At 60.3% G+C, this 27,978-nt stretch overlaps 1 protein-coding gene across 2 annotated transcripts; it reads left to right on the plus strand.

Moving 5' to 3' along the window:
• Nucleotides 1-972: 972 nt before the first annotated feature.
• Nucleotides 973-27,522, plus strand: THBS2 (thrombospondin 2). Of its 2 annotated transcripts, XR_006818430.1 has the most exons (23): nucleotides 973-1,260; nucleotides 3,724-3,796; nucleotides 5,196-5,752; nucleotides 6,911-6,995; nucleotides 9,396-9,592; nucleotides 11,171-11,311; nucleotides 11,800-11,896; nucleotides 13,929-14,099; nucleotides 14,323-14,499; nucleotides 15,208-15,381; nucleotides 16,005-16,132; nucleotides 16,203-16,355; nucleotides 16,801-17,019; nucleotides 17,717-17,824; nucleotides 18,390-18,549; nucleotides 19,740-19,858; nucleotides 20,460-20,694; nucleotides 21,935-22,162; nucleotides 22,573-22,844; nucleotides 23,379-23,476; nucleotides 24,666-24,805; nucleotides 25,606-26,609; nucleotides 26,640-27,522. XR_006818430.1 is itself a non-coding variant. In XM_046006471.1 (22 exons), exons 2-22 carry the CDS (start codon nucleotides 3,745-3,747, stop codon nucleotides 25,611-25,613), a joined length of 3,519 nt encoding a protein of 1,172 aa, XP_045862427.1. In that variant the 5' UTR covers nucleotides 973-1,260; nucleotides 3,724-3,744; the 3' UTR covers nucleotides 25,614-27,522. The 2 variants fall into 2 exon arrangements, 1 of the variants encoding a protein (XP_045862427.1); XM_046006471.1 differs by having other exon boundaries at nucleotides 25,606-27,522.
• Nucleotides 27,523-27,978: the final 456 nt, after the last annotated feature.

The following is a 27,978-nucleotide window of genomic DNA, read 5'->3' on the forward strand; positions in this document are numbered from 1 at the left end:
GTCTTCCCAGGACCAGCCCATGCAGCTGACCCCACATTGCTATTTCTGTCCCCTGTCCACCCTGCCTTGGGTGCTACCTCATCTCCTCCCTCTGTCCACCTCCTCTTCCCTCTGTCCACCTTCTCCTCCCTCTGTCCACCTTCTGTCCACCTCATCCTTATGTCTGCCTCTTTCTTCTGTCCACCTTCTCCTCCCTCTGTGTACCTCCTCCCTCTGTCTACCTCCTCCTCTTTCTGTCCACATTCTCCTGCCTCTGTCTACCTTCTTCCTCTGTCCACCTCTTCCTTCTGTCCACCTCCTCCTCCCTCTCTTCACTTCTCCTCCCTCTGTCTACTGCCTCCCTGTGACCACTGTCCACACTGCTGTGGGAGAAGCTGATCTACGGGGAGGGGTGGGGGTCTGACTGCTGCCCCATTATTATTCTTAAGTCTTTACTCCGCAGGCTGGAAGGGGCCCACGGAAGCTGATGAGGGGTTGTCTTGCCACTGGGGGTAAAGTGCCAGAGGGCTGTGGCCCCATCCTGGGCACCCTCAGGGGAGACCTCCCGTGGGGTCCAGACAGCACACGGTGCAGGGTTTGGATGAAATTAATCCTCCCTCTCCTCTTTCTCAGTCATCTAGCTGCAGAGAATAAAAGTTTCCAACTTCTTGGGCCAAATTCTTATTTTGCACATGATAAATTAATTCAGCCATAGAACAACCTCACCCATACATCGACTCCTCCCCCCAGCTGGCCGCCCTGTACCTTACTGACAGGGACCCGTCTGCTCACAGAGCCCCTCTCCATCTGGCTGATGTGAAACTTACTTAAAACCCCAGAACTTGCAATCTTTCTCTTACACGAAAAGGGGAGCTCCAGCCAATCTTGCTGGTTGTATTTATAGCTTTTTATTTCCTGAGAGCAGACAGGAAAAGCGAGAGCTTTCCCTCCTGGCGAGGCTCCTCCTCTGTGGTCCCCGCTGGAGGGCCAGCCGGAGCGGGGCGGCCCCAGCTCCCGTGTGCCAGGTGCTGGGAGCGAGTGTGGGATCGGAGGGGGAGTAGGTCACTCCTTCGAAGGATGAACTGAGCGCGCTTCCTCCCCGTCGGGCTGACAGCACCACCCAGGAGCCGGAGCATATAAAGCAGCGGCTGCCTCCGGGCGGCCAGTGCGGTGCCGACCCCGGCTCGTGTGCTGCGAGGGCTGCGTCCCCTGCTCGCCGCAGACCCCGTCCTCGGCCTCAACCCCCGCCTCCGGCCTCGCCGCAGCTGCCTCGCGGGCCACGTAAGAGCTTCATACAATTACTGAAAAGGGATTGCATTGTCTGTACTTTTTGGAAATGGCTGTTTTGATTTCTAAGAAGGGAGAAGGAAAAAGTGCGCCTAGACTGGCAGGGTGAGGCTGCCGGGAGCGCCCTGCCCCCAGGAGCGTCCCGTCTGCTTCCTCGGAGGGCGTTGAAGCTGACGGTCCTTGTGACAGTCGCTTGCGTACCTGCCTGCGAGCCTGCTGCAGGCTCGTGTTTTCAGCTAGAGTAAGCAGCCCTCGGAGCAGCGTTTGTCGTGGACGTGGGGACCATGCGGGAGGTGTTTGAGAACAACCCTCCTCAGCAGCGAGAGCACAGGGAGATCCTAGAGTCTGCGACTCTAAACATTACTAACAGCTCAGACGTGTCTTTGAATGTCACTAATGGGTCACGTACCCACGTGTGAGGACCCTGGGATCCAGCTGTGATGCAAGTGGGGGCCGATCCGCACAGGAAAGTCTGGACCATGGTCCCCGGAGGGGGCTGCTGTGCGGCCGGCTGGCAGGCTGTGGCAGGGGGGAGGGGGCTCCTAGGTGATCGTGTCCCTCTGATGGAGGAAACTAGGATTCGCTCAGGAAAGTTATTGCTGCTTGGATTGCTGATATGAAAGAATTTTAAAAGGTCTTTATGTGTTCTAATTACATTCTGTTGCAGAAAGTCTTTGAAAGTCTTTCTTTGGAAAAATGAGAGCCCAAACACGTTGAGTCTGTGGAAGTCAAGGGCCCAGAGAGGGCAGCGTGCGTCCCTGCGTCCGTGCCGCGTGTTGTACGGGGCACGGCACGTAGTAAGTGCAGTGGCTGTCCCTGCTGCTCCTAGTCTTGCCGCGACCTCATGAGATGAGATGCGACCCCTTCCGTCGTTTGGCCAGAGTCCCGATTCCGGCGACACTCTTTTTTGGGGACCAGGCGTTTTGGTTTTGTTAGCAGCAGAGTGCAAGCTGCTGTGTTTAAGCCGACACCCAGGAAGCTGGGTCTCCAGAGCTTGAAAAAAGTGCCTTTTAGGGGATCACACTTTTCCAGAGCCAACATCCGCCTCGGTCCGCAGGGGACAGACAGCACACACCTGGTCGAGGGGACACGGGGGCCTTCCGGATGCACTCACTGCCAGTCACACTGAGGGGCAGGGGTCATTCTGGGCTGTCTGGAGTGCTTCTTTGTGACCTCGGCCCTTAGAGAACCCGGATAGCGGGTCTGGGCACAGCCATGAGGGGCGTTCAGCACACACCCGTGCCTGCCGCACCACGTGCGCCCTTCACCATGTGGACTCGCTTAGCTCGTTTCTCACAGTGACCCTGTCTGTGGAAGCTTCAAAGGGCGGCTCTTCATTTGACGGGGGACCGAACTGGGGTGGGAGGGTGAGCAGGCCGCCCCCGGGGACACAGCTTTGAGCCTGCCCACTAGGGCCCGCCGCCTTGGCAGCGCGCCGCGGGAAAACAACCGGGCCCGCGGACTCATTTGTGGAGAGGCTGCGTGCAGCAGAGTCAGACTCGAGAGGGGTCCTGCTCCTGGGGAACTGTCCTCCGTCCCAGGAGCCACGGCTTCCAGGTCACCAGATCCTTCTGCAGAGGGATGCTGGTTGGTTTTCTGCAGCCCTGAGAAGCTCATGAGCTTTGCTGTCCTCCTGGGGGAGATGTTGGGGGCCCAGCGGGAAGCAGCTGCTGCTGGGAGGGACCTCCGTGCCCCCCATGCCTGGTAGGACGCTGGCGCGGGAACACCAAGGCAGGGAGGGCAAGGGTTAAGAACAGAGCAGGCTTCCGTCCAGCACTCCTGAGTTCTGGCCCAGTGTCTGCTGGCCTGAACCATGCCAACTGAAAATCCTCAAGAATGGAAAAACAGGCCTGCAAGAAAATAGAACAGCCGAATAAAAGCGATTGCTAAGTAGAATGCTATTTTTTTGTGTGTGTGTGGTTAGGATACACCAAATTAAATTTACTTCTCCTGCATACAGTTAATATTTATTCTATTTAAGTTATGTACTTTTTTTTCCTTGACTATTTACTCAAAGATGTCTTCGTAGATAATTTTCTAAATAATGCTGATACTTTTCTAAATTCATGCTTCCTGGGTTTAAGTCTTGGCTATACTTCTCACCAACAACGTTGCTCTGGGCAAGCACTTAACTCTTTGGGTTCTTCCATTTACCCATCTGTAAAATGGGCATGGTAATAACAGTATTTGCCTCTCAGGTCAGTATGAGGATCAAATAATGTGAACATTGAGATGTGATTAGTTCAGTGCTTTGTCAGCACGTGCTGGTCCAGTAAAAACCAGCCGCAGTCGGAAGTACCCCTTCGGGAAAGCCAACGTCTCATCCAGCGTTTACTTTCCACAAATCCACTTGGTTTTGATTCTGATGCACAAACTGCCGTGTGAGTGAAACTCCCAGCCAACGCGGAGAGTTGTGGCCGTGTACGCCTGCCTGACCAGGGTCTGTTTCCCCCGTAGGGCTCGGCTGTGGACAGCAGCATGACCTGGACGCTGGTGCTGCTTGCTCTCTGGGTCTCGTCTAGCGCTCAAGGTGAGTGCGGACAGCGAACCTGGTCATCCGGGGCTATTGGGCGCCAGTGGCTGATGTGACTGCCATTCCTTAGAACATCTGGAACCTCCTTCTCAATAAATATTTACTTACTTTGAGTCCACATAATAGGTAATTACTTATTTTTGGAAAATCTAAGTATTAGAGAAAAATACTTTCGCCTTGACACACAGCATTGTCTGTGCACACTGAGCCTTTTTTCCACCTGCTGAATTTGTAACTGGAAGTGGTTGGTGCTTGAGAATTCTTTGCTTCCCACTTTTTCCCCACTTGAAAGTGTATCGTAAGGATTTCCCCACGTGTGTATTTTCATACTACGCTGTCAGGAGAGAACCTGATATTTTTAAGGCCACTCTCCATCGACAACATAAGTTTATTATCGTGAGTATAAATGATGCTGCCGGAAGTCCTTTTGTGAATAAATCTCTACTCGTATTTGTGATTCTATCTTTAGAAAAAGGTCCAAAATAAAATTGCTGAGTCAAAGGTTTACACTACTGTAAGAATTGTTGTCATGTCGCCCAATGGCTGTAGTAAAGGTTGTGGAATTCACAGTCGGATCAACACTGTGAATGTAACGTTTGAACTTGCCACGTAGGAGATGGAAAGCTATGCTTCCCCTAATATTTCTATTCAGTCAATTACTTTGAATTATTTAACCCATTTTATTTTGGGATGGTCCAATCAGTTTTCTTTCCAGTCATTTGCAATGTGACTTAAAACTATTGGTTTGCAGACTTGAGACCCACCACTGTCTCAGAGCCTTACCTGGAGCATTCAGTAAGACTCCCAGAATGTACTTCTGCAAAATAAAGGGATACAATGTAACTTGTATAATCACAGAATATACTTCTGCAAAGTAAAGAGATACAATGTAACTTGTGTAAGTCACACACTCTCTTTAGGAAAGCAACATGTAATGCAATCGTAACAAGGACAAAGGCCCCTTTACTTTGCAGGATTTTTTTCCTGGGAGATCAAATGGTAGACATAGAGCCACACCTAAGCCTCAGATCCGGGTGGGAGAGCAGGAGTCAGATTCCAGAAGGTGTGTGGAGCCTGACTCGGGGCAGTGCATCCTCCCCTGAAAAAGTCTGGCTGCGGAGAGTGCCAGCTAATCTAGACAAAGTGCTCAGTTTGCCTTCTGGCATGTGCTCCCGCTGTCTTGGGCCTGGCTTTGGGAAGCAGCCCGGAGAGAGAGAGGACAACGGTTTCACGTGAGAGCTGTCATTAGCGCCCTGGGGGGAGGGGGTCCGGGGACACAGGCCGCAGTGGCTCCGTCGCACGTGACATCACGGTTTGCTCCCTGCCAGTAAAAATGCCCTCTGGGCTTGTGCTCGTCCTGTTTGCTGTTAATCACTCGGCTCTGTCCCCACTGCAGCCGGAGCCCAGGATGAGGACATGGCCTTCGACCTTTTCAGCATCAGCAACATCAACCGGAAGACCATAGGGGCCAAGCAGTTCCGCGGGCCGGACCCCAGCGTGCCTGCCTATCGCTTCGTCCGCTTTGACTACATCCCACCAGTGAACGCAGATTACCTCAGCAAAATCGCCAAAATCATGCGGCAAAAGGAGGGGTTCTTCCTCACGGCCAGCCTGAAGCAGGACCCCAAGTCCCGGGGCACGCTCCTGGCTCTGGAGGGCCCCGGCGCCTCCCAGAGGCAATTCGAAATCGTCTCCAATGGCCCAGCAGACACGCTGGACCTCACCTACTGGACAGATGGTACCCAGCACGTCATCTCCCTGGAGGACGTGGGCCTGGCTGACTCCCAGTGGAAGAACATCACCGTGCAGGTGACCGGGGAGACCTACAGCCTGTACGTGGGCTGTGACCTGATCGACAGCTTCACGCTGGATGAGCCGTTCTACGAGCAGCTGCAGGCAGAGAGGAGCCGGATGTACGTGGCCAAGGGCTCGGCGCGAGAAAGCCACTTCCGGGTACGTAGGGCAGGGTCGTGGCAGATGAGGGAGGTGGGTTGAGGGAGCCGGGAGCCGACCAGCAAGGGCCTCTCTTAACCCGATGCCCGTGCTGGCGCAGGTCAGGCCTGGTCTGGGAGACACGTGCCACCGTGCGTGGACACACAGAGACAGGCACATGCTGACATCACCTGTGTGTCTGCACACGCACAGACCACACACTCGCGTGCACAATCACACACACGCACGCACGCTGGCACACACGCCTTTCTCAACCGCAGATAAGCAGAGGTGTGCTTTCTCATCTGTGCAAACGGTCATGGGTTTCCGGACAGGAGACTGATTGGATGACCGAGGCATCAGCCCCCTTTCGACGTTCTGGAAATCCCAGGCTCGCTGTGGAGTCCGCTGCCCGCTCCCTGTGTAGCACCGAGATGCTAGGAGATCTGATCGACAGCCGTGCTCTTTAAGAAAAGGGCTGTGGATTTATGAGGGGCTGGCTGCTCATCTTAAAACACATTCACGCCGAAGTAGATTTTGGGAGCTCTCTGTGACCACAAGCGTCTAGAACCTGCAGTGGGGTCAGTGCTCTGCTCGCCTCCAGATCTGCCTTCTTGGGACATCAAGGTGCCGTCAAATTCAGTTTTGGGAGGAGAAGGCGAGAGTCCTCACCGGTCGTTGAGCTAAGCTCTGGTGGCCGTCAGGGAGGTCCTGTGGGCCCCACCGGACGAGCCGCCGACCCCTCACAGGGTGGAAGGCTCTCTCCCCTGAGAGTCCACATCTGTGATTAGAGCACGGGGGCTCGTGAGACCGTTAGCCAGGCGCCGGTAGCCAGTGGAGTCCCCTGCAAAGGACGTGCCGCCCAGAGTGTCCGACCGGACGTGTTCGGAAGACAGAATCGCACACGAGTCGTGGGGCCACCTTCACGGTCTTCCAGTGTGCGATCCCTGGTCTGTGCCGCACTGAGAGCAGAGCCTCAGCAGTAACGGACACAGGAGAACCCGCGACAGAGAGCGCCAGCCTGCACGTGGAGGCACGGAGAGAAACGTTCTTGCTTTCCCTTACGTGTTTGTACAGTAGACGTTACATGTCTGTTTATGTTATGTCACGTTACGTGTTTAAAATGTCACCAGCCCAGTGTCAGACGTTTGATGTCTGTCCGCGGCTCCTTCTCTCCAGGGCTTGCTGCAGAACGTCTACTTGGTGTTCGGCAACGCGGCGGAAGACGTTCTGAGCCTGAAGGGCTGTCAGCAAAGCCAGGGAGGTAGGTGTGCGTGAGCACCGCGTCCGCGCTTCCCTCCTTGTCTTGGACGGATTCCCACCATGAGGTGTGTGCATGTCTGTGTGTGCGTGAGCGTGTGTGCGTGTCTGTGCGTGTGTGTGCATGTGTGTATGTGAGGCCGCGTGGGGATTTAAGAAAAATGTTCTAATAAAGGCCATTACTGTCTTTGAGTGAGTTTGCTGGTCAACGTAGACACGTTGACATCTGAAAATTTATAAACTGCCTGAACGATTAATTTTGAATATATTTTAATAATCTAAAATCATCCATTTTATGAGCCAAAAAGCCAATCCATGCATTTTAACAAGAATCCACGCAAATTTCCCAGTCTGTTAGTGTGCGAAGACCTCTGCGAGCCAGCAGCTCTGGTGGCCGCGGTGAGCGGGGCTTTCTCACGCCCCTCACAGCTGCGGACAAAGCCCGAGGAAAGCCTCCACACTGTGGGACCCATGGACACGTTCTCACATCGTCTGTTCATGGCCGTTTGCATCTGCCTCCGGCCGTAACTGGACAGGCTGTTCCCGAGCATTTGCTTTACGAAGCTCATTCCGCCGGGCTCTGTAAACTCAGCATCAGTAAATCTTCCAACTGCCTCTGGGACGGGGTAGAGGAGCCGCGGCTCTGGGTCCATGTGGACGTGTGACTCCTTGTGGGCTGGCCGCCCCCCGGCCTCCCTCGAGGCTCCTTCTGTGAGTTCCTCTCCCTGAGACCTTCTTCGTGTCAGATGGCGCTGTTGACAGGAAGACCAATCGCTTGGTGGGTGGCAAGTGCGTGGGACGTGATGTCTGTCGGGCTGGACTCGGCCTGCGTGGGAGCTGGGACCGTGTGTCCGCCCGCTGGAGCCGGACGTGCCGCTTGGAGGCCACGCCCTGTCCATCCGCACCCGCTCCCCGGCTGGGTGGTTCGCATCCGGGGCAGGAAGGGAATCCTGAGAGCGATGTTTGGTGGACGGTGAGCGCGGAGAGGCTTGCCAGGCCTGGTCCCGCCACACAGGCTCCCACGACAAGCCCTTCGCGTGTGGAACCTGCTGGGGCTCTGGCCTCACCCCGTGTCTCCAGCCCGGCTACCAGGCCAACTACCGGTGCCTGTGATTTAAGCCACTGCCTTTCTGGGGGGAATGTGTTTTTTCAGAAAAGGCTAGGATAGTAAACAGACGTCTGATGCCAACCGCTCGGGAAGGTTCCACAGAGAAAGCAGAGCGGCTCTCGGGGTGTCTTGACGCGGGGGGGCTGTGCCGTGTGACGGGAAAGCTGAGCCCCACCCGGGTGTTGAGCTCCATGGGGCCTGGAGACCCTGCAGCCTCCACAGCAGGACGAGGGGTTCCAGTCCGGGTCCAGGTCTAACCACAGGCGAGACTGCCGCACGTCTGCTCAGAGGGGACAGACACCATGACTGTGGGGTATCCCATCCTAAGGAGGTGCTCTGGGGTCTGTCCGAAATCAGGCGACAGTGTGCCGTGGAGTGCATTCCTGGTTGCAGTAATGTTTTTAATCTGATCCCGGGAGCACTGGCTGACGTGTTTATGTGCTGGGGTACGCGCCCCTATCCAACCAGCAAGCCGGGGGAGCTCCCAAGGTCAGGATCATGGTAAGGGTTTATGACAGTAATAAAACCTCAACACCCGGAGGGCCCACGGGGCGACAGTGTCCATGAGGTGTAACTCAGCAGTGAGATGCTGAAAGGCATGGGGCACCTTACTCCGTGACAGTCCTGTGGTGGGAGCCACGTCCAGGCTGGCCCGGCTCCTGCGAGGGACAGCCCCTCTCTCTGGACTGGCCCAAGCCTGTTTCCAGTTTGTGTCCCCGCCACGTATGTCCTGTGATGAGGACACCAGAGGGTTTGTGTGGCTTCAGGGACAGTGAGGGGGTCCCGGGGTCGAGCATCTGAGGGGTCTGCCTTCCCTCCAGGGATGGTGCGGGGCCCACAGAGAGAGGACGTGAGTGCGAGGAAGGCCGCTGAGGCGGCCCAAGTAAACAGTGTTTGGAACAGAAAAAGGGGCAAGTGAGGAGCTGGGGGCGCCGCAGATTTACCACGAACACGTGGTCGGAGGCAGGTCCAGCTGGGGATGGAAGAAACAGGCTGTCCCAGGAGACCGTCTCCTCCTGTCAGTCTGAGTCACTCGCGGGCCGAGCTCTGCCGGGCGCAGACCGTCTCCAGGCTCCAGCCTTCCGCTCCCGCCCTGCTGCTGAGCGCCACGACCGTGTGGCTGGTGGCCGTCCGTGGTGCTGTAGGCAGGTGTCCCCAAGCGGGCAGAGTGCTGTAGGACCAGCAGGGCCGTGACGGATGCTGTACTGTCACGTGCCGTTCTCGGGTGGGCCTTATGCCCGTGGCACCCCCTCCCCGCGGCCGGACCGCGCTCACTGCCGTCTTGTGCTTCTGCAGCTGAAGCCAATGCCATCAGTGAGACCACGGAGACGCTGCACCTGAGCCCCCAGGGGCCGCCCGAGTATGCGGGCCCCGGAGCACCCAGGAAGCCGGAGGTGTGCGAGCGCTCCTGCGAGGAGCTGGGCACCATGATCGCTGAGCTGTCGGGGCTGCACGTCATCGTCAACGAGCTGCACGAGAACCTGCGGAAGGTGGTGGGTGCCGGCCGGCCACGGCACGGAAAGGGGACAGGTGGGGGGCGGGGAACTTGGAATCCCAAAGGCCCAGGGGCTCCACGTCCTCAGGACGGTTCTCAGCCAGGGGACACCCGTGTCCCCAGCAGACACAAGTTCTGAAGGAGAGGGAGGTGCTTCTGCGGGAAGGGTGCACGCAGGGAGGAGGGACCACAGGGGTCTGGGAAGTGAGGGTATGGTCAGGACAGCAGCAGCCGGGTGACCAGCACGTCAGGGAGGAGGCAGTGACTCGGGGGACAGCAGCCAGCTTCCCCAGGGACGCACCCTCCCCTGGCTTCGGGGACGGGAACTGGGTGGCGCCCATGAGAGAGGAGGGAGGCAGCGGGCAGATTCCCGCAGAGTCTGCAGGTCTGGGGGTGCCTGTGCCCACCCTCTGCCCCACAGGAAAGGGCCTGGAGCTGTGGTCTGACTGTGCCAGGATGCGGTGGGACCAGCTCAGTTTCCGCTCCATGGGGAGGTAGAGGCCGTGGGCATGGCGAGGGCAGCTCATGGCAAAGGCTTAGCACCTCCTGGAACCTTCCAGCGTGTCTGTGGCTGTGGAGCCGGAGTGGAAGCAGGAGTTCCAACCACAGCCCCACCGCCCCCCGGGTGTGCGGGAGCAAGTCAGGGATTGGAGGCAGGAGCGTCTGCTCTGTGGGTCCCTCTCACCACGCGAGGCGCGGGTCTTCCTGGGAGATGTGGGTGGCCCACTGCCGCCGACCCTGCATCCAGGACGGTCACGCAAGCAGGAGGGGATGAAAAGGGCTTTGGGACAAGTTTGCTTAGCTTGGAGTCGGGGACAGGGACGTGGGTGACCTCCCACAAACCTCCCGGACGGGGTTTCTGTGCGTTTTGGGACAAGAGCGGACCCATGCCTTTCTTGTGATTCTCATGGGGACTGTGACCCCACCCAGACGCCCCTGCGTGGGGGGGAGACGCCCACAGCCCGTCGGCTGGAGGAGCTCTCGATGCACCTGCCGGGGGCAGCCCATGTCATTTTCACGTGCTTGACTCTGTTTAAAGCCTGCGGTCTTCTCCTCCAGTCTGTGATCCCCGAGACAGCAAGAATTAGGTGTGTCCTTGCCACTGTGCTCTCAGACCAGGTCCGTTGCTTCTGGAAGACGGGGTGAACCGCATATTGGCTGTCAGTTTTCAGTGGTGCTTGGCCGGCAGGGTCCCTTCTCTGTCCAGCACCGCTGGGCGCTGGGCCCGAGTCACGGTCACACCCGGGGCTAGAGCCCTCTGGGCAGACGTGCCACACAGTGAGCTCCAGACCGTCTGTCAGTGGGGCACTGGGTGCGAGCGGGGACGCGGTGGAAGGCGATGGTGGCAGGCCTACTCTATGATTGCCGTGATACGACCCTGCTTGGGGAGGTTCCACGCGACCTGGTGCCATCTTACCAAGGGACCATGGCACCCCACGCAGAGCCTTCCGCACAGCCGGCACTCCAGTCCAGACCACGGGCACTCTCGGGTCACGGAGGCGCTTTCCTTCTTGTCTGTGGGCACGAAGGGGTACGTTGTATTCATCGACATTGAAACGTTGCCTCGACCTTCCAGTCCAACGACAACCAGTTCCTCTGGGAGCTCATCGGCGGCCCGCCCAAGACGAGGAACATGTCCGCTTGCTGGCAGGACGGCCGGTTCTTCGCGGAGAACGAGACGTGGGTGGTGGACAGTTGCACCAAGTGCACCTGCAAGGTGAGACGTGGGGACACGCGTCCTCTGAGCACAGAGAGGCCTGTGCGGTGGCCGCACTCCTGGCTCCCTTGGTGAGCCACGGAACGTGTGCAGCCACGTGGGGAGACCCAGTGTGGGGACCCAAGTGAGGCACCAGCCAACCCCACTGCTTTGCACAAAAGAGACGAACTCCAGGAGGTGAATGACTGTTCCACGGGAGGCGGGAGGCAGCCGGGGCAGAGCTGGCACCTGTTACTCCAGGCAGCTCCATGGGGCCTGGGGGGCAGGTCACAGACCACATGGTGATTGGTAGGTAACTTGGCCTCTTGCCCTCGGTGAGCGCTCCCCGTTTCCACCAAGGGTGGCCTCGGGCGTCCGCAGCACGCCCAAACCTGGCCCTCCCGCCCCGTGCACGGGCACAGCCGTCCTCCCAGCCCTTCCCATCCAGCCCTTGCACGGACGCTTGCTCGTGTGAACGAGTGTTTCACAGACCCCTTTCTCGCCTGCAGAAATTTAAAACTGTTTGCCACCAAATCACTTGTCCCCCAGCGACCTGCGCCAACCCGTCCTTTGTGGAAGGAGAGTGCTGCCCATCCTGCTTCCACTGTGAGTGCGCGTGGGGCTCGGGACGCCGCCTGCCCCTCTGTCTGTGCCCGCTCGCTGCTCTGCCTGCTGACCCGCCGCTGGCCAGGGCTCACACCTGTGAGCTGGACGTGGGGGAGGACGTGGGGAGGACGTGGGGAGGATGGGGGGAAGGACGCAGGGGACACCTCACCCCGAAGCGGTTGGCACTCACGGTCCACACTGGCCAGGAGTCTGGCCGTCCTTGGAGTTCAGGCTCGGGTCCTGTCACCGGGTGAGGAGGAGGCTCAGTGGCACGCACGGATAGAGCCCCACTGGGAGCCGCAGCAAGGGTATCGGCGGCGAGGGCAGCGACGAAGCCCGTCAGAGCCTCACCCTCCCGCTCCTCGCAGACGCATCGCCAGGAGCACACCCAGGGGCTCCCCGCACGGTCTGAGCCCGCGTCTGTGGGCAGCTCCTGGCCTGCAGCGCTCTGGGGCGCCAGGGTCCAGTGGAAGCTCAGGTCCTCACCCGAGTCCTGCCGTGCCGTGTCCCTGGCTCTCACCCGGGGAAGGGCCTTCGCACAGAAGCGTTCGTTCCCAGGCTTCGCCGCCCCCGTGTCCCAGCTGGGGTCCACCCTGCCGCCTGCGCGGCTGTCCTCCTCTCCTGCCGCTGACCTCTGCTGCATCTGTCCTCCCGTGAGCCACGTGCACCCTCTCTCCTTCCCCGCGTGAGCGAGCCGGCCACTCCGGGGGCGTCCGGGTTCCTGGAACATTTGTTCCTCTCTCGCTGGTGTTCCTCCTCCCCTGCCTGGTCTGGGGCCTTGAGGCCAAGGTCACAGGCTGGGGACGCCCTGTAGGCTTTGCCCGCAGGGCGCCCCTTCTCACGTGCTCTCTGGATGCAGCTGGAGAGTGGCTGGGGCAATGAGGTCAGGCTCTGACACTCTGAATTGGGGCAAAATATAATTTTTCTGGGGTTCAATTCATTGTCCGTAAAATATGGGAGGATTATGCCGACTACTCGGGGTTAGGTTTTTTTTTTTTAAAGATTTTTTTTTTTTGACAAAGAGCAGTTCTTTAATTGTATTCAAAGTGTACTTACAGAAGTGACACGTTTCTTGATACAATACAAGTTGGAACCAATAGACTTTATATTTTTATTTGAGAGAGAAAGACAGTGAGAGAGAGCACGAGAGGCGAGAAGGTCAGAGGGAGGAGCAGACTCCCCGTGGAGCTGGGAGCCCGATGTGGGACTCCATCCCGGGACTCCGGGATCGTGACCTGAGCTGAAGGCAGTTGCTCAACCAGCTGAGCCCCCCAGGCGCCCCGGGGTTAGTTTATGACCGAAACGGACAACGTTGAGGCAGATGGCGTGCGCGGGAGACTGATGCGCCTCCCGAGTCGGATACGCACCATGCCGGGCGCGAGGCGGAAGATGAAAACACGATTCCAGGAGACAGACTGGGGTGGGGGGGTGTTCCACGCTGCTGAGTGTGGTCTCCATGGCCTTATTCTCATCTGGTTTCCTGCTTTCTGGAATGTTTACCCCTTGCAGGGCGCGCACCCTGGTACGATGCGGGAAAGCGGTGCGTTTCCTGCTCCCCAGACAGACCTCTTGCAGGAAGTTTCTTACAGAATGTAATCACTCAGAGGACTTTACTTCGCAGGAAATTGCCTTTTTATTTAACTTGTCCTGATTTAAATGATCTGGGACTGAATTTGGTGACCTGTAATTTCAACCCAAATTGACGTATTTCATTATCATATATCACTCAGCAACGGAGGTTAAAAAGGAAGCATGTTAAGTCTTAGTACGTCCCATAAAGCCCCGTGGGGACCTGATTCCAGACTCTTTCCCATGCGCCATCTTCAGAAATCCGTAGACCCCTTCCCCGGCCCTGGTGGTGAGCGTGGCTCAGCGCAGACGGCAGACCCCGGGCCTCCGCCAGGCTCCGCGAACGCGCCCTGCACGCCTGCCTCCCCGGCTTGCGGCTTCCGCCTCGCAGGCCCTTGGCGGGCCAGGGTGTCCCGTGGCCGCCCTGGGCAAAGGTTTGACGGGCCCTGTGCTTCCCACCCAGCGCTGGACGGCGAGGAAGGCTGGTCGCCCTGGGCAGAGTGGACGGAGTGCTCTGCCTCCTGCGGCTCGGGCACCCAGCAGAGAGGCCGGTCCTGTGACGTCACCAGCAACGCCTGCCTGGGGCCGTCCATCCAGACGCGGGCGTGCAGCCTGGGCAAGTGTGACAATCGCAGTGAGTGTCCGGGCCTCTGGGTGTCACGGGCTGGGGTTGGCGCGGCTCTCCTTTGGGTGCGGGGCTCGGTGGGGATGGGCTGGGTTTCGGGGACCCCTTAGGCTTGTCCGGGGGCTCCTGCGGGTGAGGGTCCTTCCCCTGCCGCTTCTCCTCTCCACTCTGGCATGTGAGCAGACGTGGGGGCCACGACTGCCCTGACATGGTGTCCTCGTCCGTGTGCTAGTCCGGCAGAACGGGGGCTGGAGCCACTGGTCACCTTGGTCGTCCTGCTCAGTGACCTGCGGCCTCGGCAACATCACGCGAATCCGTCTCTGCAACTCGCCCGTCCCCCAGATGGGAGGCAAGAACTGCAAAGGGAGCGGCCGCGAGACCAAGGCCTGCCAGGGCGTCCCGTGTCCGAGTAGGTGGTGTGGAGGCTGGGTGGGAGCGGGTGTTTGCAGACGGTGGGGCGCAGGGGTCTGGGGCCAGGCCCGCTCCTTCCGGCGGCAGTGGGACAGGGCCCGAGCCATCGAGGTACCACTGAACCTCGGCTGGCTCCGTGCTAGAAGCCGGCCTCCAGGTGACTCCGGATGGCCTGCGAGCCCTGACCTCACCAGAGCCAGCCCAGAGAGGCGACAGCTCACCCACGATTCAGGGAAACATCAGCTCGTACCGTGGGAGCTGTCGCCGAGTGCCCTTCACCGGGGGCCGTGCGGACGGCCCCGACTGGTGCATCTCAGGGAACGGCTGACTCTGCAGCTGAACCCGCAACCCAGGGTGCCAGGAGCCCTTCCAAAGCCCGAGTCACGCCCTGCAAGGACAGGCAGCGAAAAGGAGAGTGCGGGAGCTTCCCCTCGCTGCTGAGCTGTCCGTTAGAACGAATGTGAGCTCTTCCATGCGGGGGTACCCTGTGCCTGCAGGCCCTGGCCAGCGGTCAGCTTCGACTCACAGCGTCCGTGTGATTTCCCGGAGGTGAAAGCCACACCCGCCGACGTCTGCTGCCTGCATCACCCCCGCGCTCAGTGCCGGGAACGCACGCTCTTCCCAGTGTTCCAGACTCATGCGGAGACCCCGCTCCGTCTGGCTTAGGCCGCCTTCCCCACCGACCCTCTGTGCTCTCTGCCTGCAGTCGACGGCCGGTGGAGCCCGTGGTCGCCGTGGTCAGCCTGCACCGTCACCTGTGCCGGCGGGATCCGGGAGCGGACGCGCGTCTGCAACAGCCCCGAGCCGCAGCACGGGGGCAAGGACTGCGCGGGGGACGTGAAGGAACATCAGATGTGCAACAAGAGGAGCTGCCCCATAGGTGGGTGTCGGGGGTGGCTCTGACGCCGAGGACGTAGGGCCGAGCGCAGGACGGGCAGGGGCGGCTCTGACGCCGAGGACGTAGGGCCGAGCGCAGGACGGGCAGGGGCGGCTCTGACGCCGAGGACGTAGGGCCGAGCGCAGGACGGGCAGGGGCGGCTCTGATGCCGAGGACGTAGGGCCGAGCGCAGGACGGGCAGGGGCGGCTCTGACGCCGAGGACGTAGGGCCGAGCGCAGGATGGGCAGGGGTGGTTCTGGACGCCGAGGACGTAGGGCCGAGCGCAGAACAGCAGACACATAGGGAAGGAAGGTCAGCTCTACGCACTCCACCACAACGGCTCTGATCACGAGCTTGTCTGTGTTTTCGCATCAACACGGAGGTGCATGCTAGGAGGGCAACGCTTGTGTGACGACAGCCGTCCAGGTTCCCTGCGGCCTCTGTGCTCTTCCCACCTGCGGATCTGTTCTTGGAGGTGGCGACTCCACCGGATGCCCCGGTCCTGCCTGCATAACTCAGTTTCCCCGCAGCGAGCCCCTCCTGATGCAGGCAGCACCTGCGTCCTTCTGCGAGGGGCTTGGGGGCCCAGTGCTAAGCTAACCCCGCTCTTCGTCCTCCCACACAGATGGCTGCTTGTCCAACCCCTGCTTCCCGGGAGCCCAGTGCAACAGCTTCCCTGACGGCTCCTGGTCCTGCGGCTCCTGCCCCGTGGGCTTCCTGGGCAACGGCACGCACTGTGAGGACCTGGACGAGGTGGGTCCCTGCCCCGGGGGAGGGGAGCTCGTGGGGACCGGGCCGGGGCTCACGCCAGCGTATCTCACAGTGTGCTGTGGTCACCGATGTCTGCTTCACCACGAGCAAAGCGCACCGCTGCGTCAACACCAACCCCGGCTTCCACTGCCTGCCGTGTCCCCCTCGCTACAAAGGGACCCAGCCCTTCGGCGTCGGCCTGGAGGCAGCTAGGACCGAGAAGCAGGTGAGGACTCCGGCCCTTTGTGTGCTGGGGAGAGGCTGGAAACCCATCCGGGAGAACCCGGGCATGGGGCAGAGGGGGCGTGGAGAAGAACAGGCGCGGCCTCCCGAGGGCGGGCAGAGGGCTATGGGAGTGGGAGCCTGTCCACCAGCCCCCCGGACCACCCTGGTGGGTGCAGAGCACAGCTTTCCTGCAGGAGCCCAAATGGACCGGCTACAGTGCACGGTTCCCTGTGGGCTCGGACACCACGCGGGTGCCGCTCTGAAGCCACGGGAAGAGCCTCCAGAGAGAGCGTCGCCCCCAGTGTCTGGATGCCTTCCCGGCCCCTGCTGTCCCCGCAGCGTCTGAGGGGTCCCTGCTCCCCTGCCCTGGTCCCTGAGCGCCACCTCGCACCCTGCCGGGGAGGGCTGGGGGTCTCCGTGTGTGCAGCCACGTGGCCCTCCTGCAGGTGTGCGAGCCCGAGAACCCGTGCAAGGACAAGACTCACGCCTGCCACCGGCACGCGGAGTGCATCTACCTGGGGCATTTCAGCGACCCCATGTACAAGTGTGAGTGCCAGACGGGCTACGCGGGCGACGGGCTCATCTGCGGGGAGGACTCGGACCTGGACGGCTGGCCCAACAAGAACCTGGTCTGTGCCACCAACGCCACGTACCACTGCGTCAAGGTGAGCGCCGGGCACGGCCCCACACGTGGCACCACGGGCTCCGCGGCCTCGCGCCTGTCCAGGAGTCCCCGTTCAGGGTGGTTGTGGCTGTTTGGACACGACTCATGGGTCTACACGATCGGTGGCTCTGGGGGGTGGCAGCGGCGTCCTCTGCTCGCTCCCCACGGCTCCCCGTGCTGGAGGACGCTCGTGTCTCGCCGCATCTGTGGGGCGGGGGACCCGGGCGTGACGGTCCTGGGAGAACTTCGCTGGCTCCAGCTGCGGTCCCGGGGGCCTGGCGGTCTGGAGGCTGGGACGTCTGTGCCACACGGGGACACAGAACTGAAACGCAGCTCAGGTTTGAATGATGACGTCACTGGAGTGAAACAAAATGATTTTTCTAACGATGCCAGTTGCCCACTTGTGTGACGAGCTGATGGGGGCCGTGGTTTGGACTCTGTGATGGGAGCTGGCGTCACGGGGAGGAAGGGGACCCCACGGGCTCTCCCCACCTCGGGTTCTTGCTCTCTGGTGCTGTTTCACGGGGTCCCGGGTGAGGGATGCGAGCCCCTGTCTGCCCACGCTGGCCCCAGGATGTCGCCAGCACGGCCCTGCCGGGCTGAAGACGGCTCCCAACCTCCGGCGGCCAGCTCTGTGCCACAGCCGTCCTCCCCCGCCCCCGCGTGTGTTATAACTCGTGAGCCTTCTCTGCTCGCAGGACAACTGCCCGCTGCTGCCCAATTCCGGCCAGGAAGACTTCGACAAGGACGGCACAGGGGACGCCTGTGACGATGATGACGACAATGACGGCGTGGACGATGAGAAGGTGCGGCCAGTGGGGCGGCTCTGGAGCTCGGGGTCGGGTCGCCGGGGGAAGGGAGCCTCGTCCCAGGTCCCCGGACACGTCCGTGGGTTGCATTCCCGCACACGCAACCCGGCACTGGCCGTGCATGGGCCGCAGGGGCTCTGCTGGGACGCCAGCAAGACGTGGACCTCTCGGTGGCTCAGAGGCCTGCCCGCCCTCCTGGGGAAGCCAGCGATGAGCGCGGCCGTCCCCGCAGCCGGGACGCGCTGGAGTGAGTGTGCACGCACACGGGCGCACAGCGCTTGTGGGAACAGACCCTGCGGCGCCTCACGGCCCGGCCCACATCCGCCTCCCAGCGACCCACCACCCCTCACCGCCCACCTGCTCACCTGCGCCATCGGGATGCGCGTGTTCTCACCACGAGGCACGCAGTGAGTCATCGTCGTCGCGGGACAACGCCAGACGCACCGGTGGCCACGAAATGACTCGGCGGCAGTGATGTTTGCCGGGGCTGACCGCTCCGTCCGCTGGGCCGCTGCCCTCCGGCCCCCACGCGGGTCCCGACTCCGTCCCTTGCCTCCCGCAGGACAACTGCAGGCTCCTCTTCAACCCCCGCCAGTTCGACTACGACAAGGACGAGGTTGGGGACCGCTGCGACAACTGTCCCTACGTGCACAACCCCGCACAGATCGACACGGACGGCAACGGCGAGGGGGACGCCTGCTCCGTGGACATCGACGGGGACGGTCAGTTCTGCTCCTTGATGTCGACGTGTTCGCGGTCGTCATCCCCCATGGGTGTGGCGTAAGCCGCCGCCCCTGTGGGTTGGCACCAGATGAACCGTGACGTCGCCGTTCTGGCGGGAGCCCGGCCTCACCCGACCCGTCCCTGCGGGGGTCAGTGGGGGTCGCCAGCCTCAGGACCTCCCTCCCAGAACTGCAGACTTGGTGTCTTCCTGCTCGTGACCCAGGCCCCAGCCCTGAACGCTGTGTCCTTCCCGCTGATCCCCGTCAGAGCCCCAGGAGTGCAGTCCTGACTCCTCAACAGACCGCGCCTCTGAGACGCGCGGGACAGCAGCACCCGCCTCCCCGTCTCCAGTCTCGGGATACCCCTGCTCGGCCCTTGTTTCTAACAAGTCATGAGCTGGCCATGGTGAAGCTGCCCTGGGGGCTCCCGGGTGTCAGGACCCGCAACACGTCCAGCTGACCCTCCACCCGAGAGGCTGCGCCCCGGAAGGCGGCCCGTACCCCGGCGGCTGTGGCTCTCTGCCTGCGGGCGTCCGCGGGCTGGGGACAGCGGGTGCCTCTCTGGCCTGGCTGTGGCCGGAGCACAGCCAGTGCTTCCTGGGGGTCCGTCTCGCTGCCCTCTGCTTCCTACCCCCTCGGGCCCCCGCGGTCCAGGCAGGAGTGCCTCGGTCTGTCCCCTGTGTTCCCGCTGACTCAGCAGTTGCGCTCTCCGGGGTTTTGCCGGCAGCGGACGGGGTTGTGTGACCCGCTGTTCCGTCATGCTCCCGTGGCTCTGCGCTGATGGGACTCATTCCCATGGGGGGTTCTTGCAATGAGGTACCGCCTGGAAACCCTGCCGGCCGGGCCTCTGCTGCTTTTCCCCCGCGGAGCACATGGTTACGGGGAGGGAGCGTGCCCCAGGTCGAGGCCCGGGGGATGGAAGCGAGGGAGACGGTCGGCGCGGCGAACTCGGCTCGCCGTGAGAACACAGCTTCTTGTCCTGCCGCGTTGCCCGGAAACCTCCGCGAGCGGCTGTGGTTCAAACTAGGGGGATCTGGGCTCCGACGGAAATCTGACGTGTTTTCCCACAAATGCAGTTTACACTCGCCGTGATCTTAGATCCTCCTTGTTAAACGGAAGCTTGGCTCTAAGTTGCTCAACACAGTAGGAAAAGCTCTGTGCTCTCTTGTCTGTCCCTGGAACACCCACAGATGTCTTCAACGAGCGGGACAACTGTCCGTACGTGTACAACACTGACCAGAGAGACACGGACGGGGACGGCGTGGGCGATCACTGTGACAACTGCCCCCTGGTGCACAACCCCGACCAGGTATAGCTGATCTCGTGACTGACCCGCTGTGTCTCGAGCAGCGTGGGGTCGGGGGGTCTCGTCACCGTAGACGGTCGTGTGCTCGTGGCTCTCCGGCGGCCGTGCGAGAAGTGGCAGCACCGGCGTTTCAGGAGCTTGATGGAGACCGTTACGGAACCGAGCACTCACTCTCGTACCTCGGGGGCCACGGGCCCGACGCCTGGTGTCTCCCCTGTTCCTGACGGGAGCCGTGCCTCCCTCCACGCATCCTCCTTTCCCGGAAGCAAACGGAGAATCGGCTTCTCCTCCAGATTTGCCTTTGGAAGACGCAGTGAACAGGACGCACCCCAGTCGGGGGCGGGCGAGCCTGTCGCCGAAGTTGTCAAAGGGGCATTTGGTTCTGTGGTGTTAACTCTTTCCAGTCCTCGTCCGTGACGTGAGCCCATGGAGAGCGGTCACGGGCGGTAGAGTGTCCTGGAGCTGCCCCCGAGGCGGACTGCCCTCCTGGGGGCACAGCCACTCATGCGTGGGAGGCAGCCCAACCCCAAGGTCCAGGGGACTTCTCACCTGGCACCCCGCTCGCTGGGCAGACACTCAGTGTGGGTCCCGCTCTGTCCCCCAGACCGACGTGGACAATGACCTTGTGGGAGACCAGTGTGATAACAACGAGGACATCGATGAGGACGGCCACCAGAACAATCAGGACAACTGCCCCTACATCTCCAACGCCAACCAGGCTGACCATGACCACGATGGCCAGGGCGATGCCTGTGACTCAGACGATGATAACGACGGGGTTCCCGACGACAGGGACAACTGCCGGCTGGTGTCCAACCCGGACCAGGAGGACGCGGATGGTAGGTGCCTCCCCAGGGAGACCTGGGGGCCAAGTCCGTGGAGGAAGCGGGTGCTGTGCTCTCCCGGGACAGCCCTGCTCGTGCCCGCCGGCCGGCCGTGCCCACGACAGGCTCCCCGTGCAGCGTGCATCGGGGCGGCTCCGTGTCACAGCTGTTGGTGGTCTCTGCGGAGAGGCCCTGTCACAGGCGGGATGAGGTGGGGATCTGGGTCACCTCGTGATGGTGAGGGTTGGGGTTTGTCATGGGCAAAGCACCCAGAAAATTGTGGGTGTGAAATATCAGGAAAAGGGACGGGTTTTCTGGGCCGCTGACCCCACCCAGGGGCTGCAGGGGGACGGGGGACCGCAGGAAGGTCTCCAGCAGACAGGGATGTGCCGGGCTTCCGGGGGAGCGCGAGAGAGCGGTGGGTGCAGGAGGAGCTGCGCGGCCTCAGGAGCAGAGATGGGGGGGCGTCTGAGCCACGGGGACTCGGGGCCTGAGGCCAGCTCCGGGGGTCCCCTCCCTGCCCCCGAGCCACGTGCCTGATTCCTGCGGGACACAAAGACCTGTCTGGACCCACGGCGCTAGGCTCAGGCTGCCCCACGGACATGTGGGGGAGGGTCCGGCTCACACGAGTGCTCACGGCTTCCCGGTGTCCTCACGTGAGCGCGCTTGCCTGTGCCCGTTGGACACGCACGGCTGGTTTCCACAACGTGACGGGAAATTAGCTGAACTCGGTACCTTCTTCTCTTTCCGAAGCGATCGGCACTAACACACGCTAGTGTAGGAAGCTGCCATGTCCTGGGGGTGGTCAGGCTCAGTGCAGACCGGCCACTGCGGGGCCACGGTCCCCCACGAGCAGCCCGTGGTCTGGGCCCGTCGCACACCCCCACGCCTCCCACCACCTCGCTGGACAAGTCAGAAGAAGCTTCCAGAAAAAAGAAGATCGTGCGTCCCCAGGGGTAGTCCTTTGTAGAGCGAGAACTCTGCTTTAGATCCGAAGATCTGGGACAGGATGGCGAAGAGAGGTCGTGATGGAAAACTACCGGAGAGCAAGCCGCTAGGTCCGCCTGGTGGTCCAGTGACAGCCCCCAGAGCCCGCAGCCCGGGGCTGCGTGGGGACCCTCGAGGGCTGGCCAGGGCTGCCGCACACGGTCACCGCCCTGTGGAGCGTCTCTGCTAGCGTGTGAGGACGCTTCAGAGAGGCGGACGGCAAACCATCCACTCTGTTTTCTCCTCCTCCTGCTTGTGCTGGCGGCAGGTGACGGGCGTGGGGACGCTTGCAAGGACGACTTTGACAACGACAGCATCCCAGACATCGATGACGTGTGTCCTGAAAACAGTGCCATCAGCGAAACTGACTTCAGGAACTTCCAGATGGTCCCCCTGGACCCCAAGGGCACCACTCAGATCGACCCCAACTGGGTCATTCGCCATCAAGGGAAGGAGCTGGTGCAGACGGCCAATTCGGACCCTGGCATCGCTGTTGGTGAGCCTTGGGCGTCCGTCCTTCCTGGCTGTTGGGGATGAGGTGCCCACAGAGCAGGCGGAAGGCTTGCGGGGCTGAGATTAGGGAGGCCTCGTGGGAGTCCCCACCCTTCCGTGTCTGCCTAAATGGTCTTGACGAGGGCCTGGGGAGTCCCATGTCTGAAGTTTCACGTCCAGGATGCCATTTCACGCAATGGCTTTGGTCTGTGAGATGCTGCAGGACCGTAAGGCGCTTCCAGCATCTAGTACGTGGGATCTGGACACGCCGAATCCCCTGCGTCCGTCACGCCCGAGGCTCGGACCCGGAGCGGACCTCGTCCTGTCCGCATCCGCGGGTCCCGGGCCAACCAGGCATTTCCCGCAGGCTGTTTCCGCCCCAGTCCTGTGACTGAATGTCTCCCTGACACCCAGGTTTCGATGAGTTTGGGTCTGTTGACTTCAGCGGCACGTTTTACGTCAACACCGACCGGGACGATGACTACGCCGGCTTCGTCTTCGGCTACCAGTCCAGCAGCCGCTTCTACGTGGTGATGTGGAAGCAGGTCACGCAGACCTACTGGGAGGACCAGCCCACCCGCGCCTACGGCTACTCCGGCGTCTCCCTCAAGGTGGTGAACTCCACCACGGGGACCGGCGAGCACCTGCGGAACGCTCTGTGGCACACCGGGAACACCGAGGGTCAGGTGAGGGCGCCGGGCCCCTCCACGCGGCCTGGCGGCTGCCGCGTCGCCCTGTCCAGAGACGTCCTGCCTCCGGGCTGTCATCCGCTCGGGCTCGAGCTCCACCGGTCCTAACGCTTTCCTGCGCGGAACCTCCTGCCTAAAGAAGCTGGGCCTGGCGCTCTGAGAAACGCAGCTGACAATCCTCTTGGAGATTAAGTCTGTCGTTTCTACCTTCTTCTAGAGAAAGGGAGAACCCGGTGTTCAGTTGAGGTGTTTTGCCCCAGGCCCCGTGCGGAGGCCGAGGGTGGGGGACCCCAATCCCCGGCCGGCTCTGGCCCACGCGCTGGGGCTCCGAGCCCGGGACCGCATGGCTTCCCGTCAGGGGATCCTGTCCAGGCTGGAGATTTATGCCATGAAACCCCTCAGACGGCGACGTGGCTGCATGAACCCCGGGGATTAGTTTGCCCAGAAACGTCTTTGTTTCGCATTCGGTGCCGTGGGACCGCGGTCAGGACTCGGGTGCCAGCCAGACTCGGGACGGGTGTGTTTTCCCAGGTGCGTACGTTATGGCACGACCCCAAGAACATCGGCTGGAAAGACTACACCGCGTACAGGTGGCACCTGACCCACAGACCCAAGACGGGCTACATAAGGTGAGTGGGGCTCAGGACCAGCCCCGCCCCCCAGGGGACGCCCCTCCGTAAGGATGTCTCCCCACCGCGGGCAAGTCAGAGCGTTAGCAGACGCGTCTGCCGGTGGAACTCCCACTTGCTGCCCTTGTCTCCACGTCACAGGCCTTTTTCCTACCCTGCCTCTCCTCCTGCTCAACCGTTAGGGGAAAAACAGAGCTATGGAAGCGGAGAACGTTAAATTTGCCATGTTCCTGTAACTCAGAGGAAAAGAAACAACTTTCCTCCTAATGAACATTCTGGGCAGGGACAGAAAGTCAATCATTACGATTTTTTAAAGATTTTATTTATTTATTTGTCAGAGAGAGAGAGAGAGCGAGCGCGCAGGCAGAGAGGAAGAGAGGGAAGCAGGCTCCTCGCCGAGTAGGGAGCCCGATGCGGGACTCGATGCCAGGGCCCGGCATCATGACCTGAGCTGAAGGGAGACGCTTAATAGTCATTAATCCACTGAGGCACACCAGAAAGTGCAAATGAGCTGCACCTTTGCAAAAGCACCGTGGGCCTCATCCAGAGAACAGACTCGGGTTTCTGTCCACACTGCGAACGGCCGCATTTAGAAGCCGTCACAGACCTTCACACGGGTCAGGCTGAGAGTGATTTGCCCTTTCGGCGTGACAGCGTTTGTGAGTGGTTTTGTTTAAAACAAATACAGATGATTTAAATCAGGTGTTTGTTTTCTCCCAAAGTTAAACTTGGCTAGAAAGTGCAGGACTGGGCTGGGTTCTTCCCAGGCGCGGGAGCGTGAGTCTGCGGCAGGAGTGAGCGGCCCGGTGCAGAGGAGCGGGGTTCGCTGTCGGGCCGCGGGCCGCCTTCCCGTCAGGGAGGCCTTCGTGCTCGCTGTCCCGCTTCGGGCATTCGGAGACAGCCCCGTCCTTGCCGCCACGCAGGGCCAGCCTCGAGGGTGGGAACCGCGGGCACGTGGCTTCTGTGCGATGGGCAGGCCGTGGTGCCCAGGCAGTGTGGCCTAGAAACGGTCCCCCCACGGCAGGCGGCTGTCTGGCTCCAGCCACTGGGGACCGAGAGGCCCCGCTGAGGCTCCAGCTACGGGGGGCGGCAGGTCTTGGAGCCTGACCTGTCGCTGCTGGGCGGCTGCGCAAGGACACAGCTGACCCGACCCCCGGCGCTCACCCCCGCATCCTTTCTCTGTTTGCAGAGTCTTGGTGCATGAAGGAAAGCAGGTCATGGCGGACTCAGGACCCATCTACGACCAAACCTACGCCGGCGGGCGGCTGGGTCTGTTTGTCTTCTCTCAGGAGATGGTCTACTTTTCGGACCTCAAGTACGAGTGCAGAGGTGGGTGAGACCGTGCCGCGTGGCGGCTCACAGCGAAGAGACCGGGGAAGGGACGCGCCCCTCCACGGTCCTCTCGTAAAAGCAGCCGCTGGGCAGTGAGCGCCGGCTCTGTTCGGGCAGCCGGGTTTGTTTTCTTTGGTGTCTGTTTGTTCTAAATGGAATGTGAATTCCTTCGGTGGAACCAACACTTCCCAGCGCTCAGGCTCTGCCTGTTCACCAGACTCTGTCCTCTGCGGCACTGAGGCGTTTCCCACGGCTACCTTGCTGAAGAAGGGAGGGAGGGGAGGAGGGAAGGTAGGAAGGAGGGAAGGGAAGGCATAGGGAGGGGAAGGGAAGGGAAGGAAGGGAGGAGAGAAGCAGCAGGAAGGGTTCCCGGCAGCTTCGTGTCTGGGAATATATTCGAATCACAAGGCGGCAGACCTGGAAAGCTGCTCCCACCCGTCTGACCCGCAGACTTGTGAGCACATGAAAGTATCCCTCCTGCTACGGAGGTCAGGGAGGGTCCTAGGTACCTTCCAACACTCACACACTGAAAATCCACATCAAGAGGGAAAGGGAACATGAGAAGGTCACTTCGGGTGTTGTGTGGTTTTGTTTTGCGTTTCCCTCTGTTGCTCTGTCTTTCAAGACGTGACACGTTCCCTCCCTCCCTCCCGTGCATCGGAGCATCCGTCCGCCCATCCGTTTTGTGGATTTTTTAAAAATTAGGATGACATTTAGGTTACAGGTAGAACCAAATAAAAGAAAACGAAGCGCGCAGTCCAGCTGTCCTAATTCCATTTACCGCTGTTTGTTTGCAGACGTGTGAGCAGGGCCCGCCGCACCTCCGGAGACGTACTGTAGACGCTGTGTCCTCAACCCCCAGTGCGGCGGCTTCCAGCTTCTCTCTCTTCAGCAGCAGCTCCTGTCCTCGGCCTCGACACCGAGGGTCGCCCACCATCACCGACCCCGAGCCCGCGTGCCTTCAGGGGATACGTGCTGAAGGTGAACACGCAGCCCACTCCAAGAACGCGGCGCGGTGACGCGCGAGACTTTGTGCAGCGAAGACTGAGCATGGCATTACATCGTTTTTCCTTGTTTGTTTAAAAAGAACGACGTTTACATATAAAATGTAATTACTTATTGTATTTATGTGTATATGGAGTTGAAGGGAATATTGTGCGCAAGCCATGATCATAAATTAAGCAGGAAAAATATTGCTATGTGACTTCAGTGCTTAAAGCCATTTCCGTTCTGGTAGCAGGCAGACCCGGTCGACCCCGAGACGGGTCTGCTGGAGTGTGGCGAGCCGCGGGGGCAGAGCGGTCGGGAGACCCATCACACGCTGGGGAGCCCGCTGCCTGATCGGCACGTTAGCAGTAATGAGAACGAATGAATGTCCCTTCCCCCACGCCCCTGCCCACAGCGGAAGCCCGTGTCCTTGGTGTATCCGAGAGGGGACATCCTGGAAAGCAGCATGAGCACGGGTCCCCGTGGGGGTCCAGCAGAGCCTCCCACCCGACGGGCTTGAGAGACCTCCTGGCCGGCTGTCCCCTGACTCTGCTCTCTCGTTGCTGGAATTCCTGCTCAGCCTCCTTGCCCGTCTCCGCTGCTGGAGAACAGACCCGCAGACCAACGCCTCCGCAAGGACACCGTAGCCTCTCAGTCCTGTTCTAGGCTTTGAAACCCCGCCAAAGCGGCTTACCGAATCTGGCAACACTTTCCACTAAGGTTCCCGTTACAGATGTTTCCTTAATATTTATTAAAAGACTGTCGTGCAGCTTCACTCACCAATGACTTAGCTTAAATGTGTCACGTCACACGTGTTGCAGGATGTCTGGGAATAAACGTGTAGCACGTCTATGATAATATAAAAATTCGGTCACAGCAAAATGCCTTCCTGTCAAGATACAAGCTTTACCATATCACAGTATTACGGTGTCGTGATAAAGCTCAACCCGGGGGAGAACAGGTCCCTGAGAGTGGGGAGGTTATAACGGAACCTAACTGATGCTCTTGCGGGGGCCGTGATTCTGCGTTTGTTCCCGTTACCTGTCTGCTGTACGTGGGGTTTCAGACTCAGAGCGCTAAAGAGAAAGCAGTCATACACGTGTCCTACGAAACGCGTGTGTCGTACATAACGTGTAATTTACACAAGTTCGTGTGTGTTTGTTCTTTAAGTTGCATGATCTTTCTACAGAAAGTATTAATCTCACTCCACGTGAGGGGCTTGAGAAGAGAACTTGGTCTTGTCTGAGGCGGGCAAGTCCCGCACTCCTCTCTGCTGACTGCGATCCCATGTCCGTGTGTGGTAGAGAGGACGCACAGCTTTGGTCCGGGCGGGCACATTCCGTTTGATAAAGTCGTGCGTTGCTTCTTTCGAGGTGGATTTTTTGTTTTGCTGCACTTTTCTGTGGAGCCACGTCCCCAGGACAGGGGCGTGGGAGCTCGGACTGGACGGGATGGTCGTGGAGGCCGTGGAGACCGCTGTGTTGGCGTCCCTAGCCAAACCACACAGCGCCGTGGGAGGTGATGTGAAAATTTAGACTGTACCATAGTTTTTTTGGTAAATTATTTATTTTTTTTGAACAAACTTCTCTTCCAGATCGATGAAACTTCATTCGTTCTGCCAAAGACTGTAAATATTTATTTATTTGTTCACATGGAAAACATTTCACCACGGAAACCCTGCATTTAGCTAGAGCCTCATTTTTCTACCTTGAGGATTAACAACAGGAAATAAATTGTAAAAAGGTTCTCTGCAAATGAATCTCTCACCCTTTTTTAAAAAGAAGCGGCAAGGCCTCCGCTGGGTGGAGGGGAGCCCAGCCCCAGCAGGGGAGAGTCGAAGTCTCGCCCCCTCAGCATGAGCTCGTCCTGGTTTGGTCTCCCCTCTGCCCTCCGCGGCGAAGGTGGAGGTGAGGTGTCCCCGTGGAGGAAGCGCCTGTGCTCAGGGCCGACCTCACGGGTTCCATCGGCCGCCAGAGCCAAGCACGACGTGGTCGCCAGGTGCCCCTTCCCGCCTGGCGCTCCTCGGCCGAGCAGGAGGGCAACGGTTGGACCAGAGTCACTGAGGCGATTCCGAGGGACGTTAGCGACACAGGAGACCCCCACCCCCACGGATGCAGCCGCGTGTCTCCGAGCCGCTCCCAACCCAGACAGAGAGAGGAGCGCACGTCCGTCGACGCAGACAC

This window comes from Meles meles, chromosome 5 (genome assembly GCF_922984935.1).
Source record: "Meles meles chromosome 5, mMelMel3.1 paternal haplotype, whole genome shotgun sequence".
Classification (NCBI taxonomy): Eukaryota; Metazoa; Chordata; class Mammalia; order Carnivora; family Mustelidae; genus Meles; species Meles meles.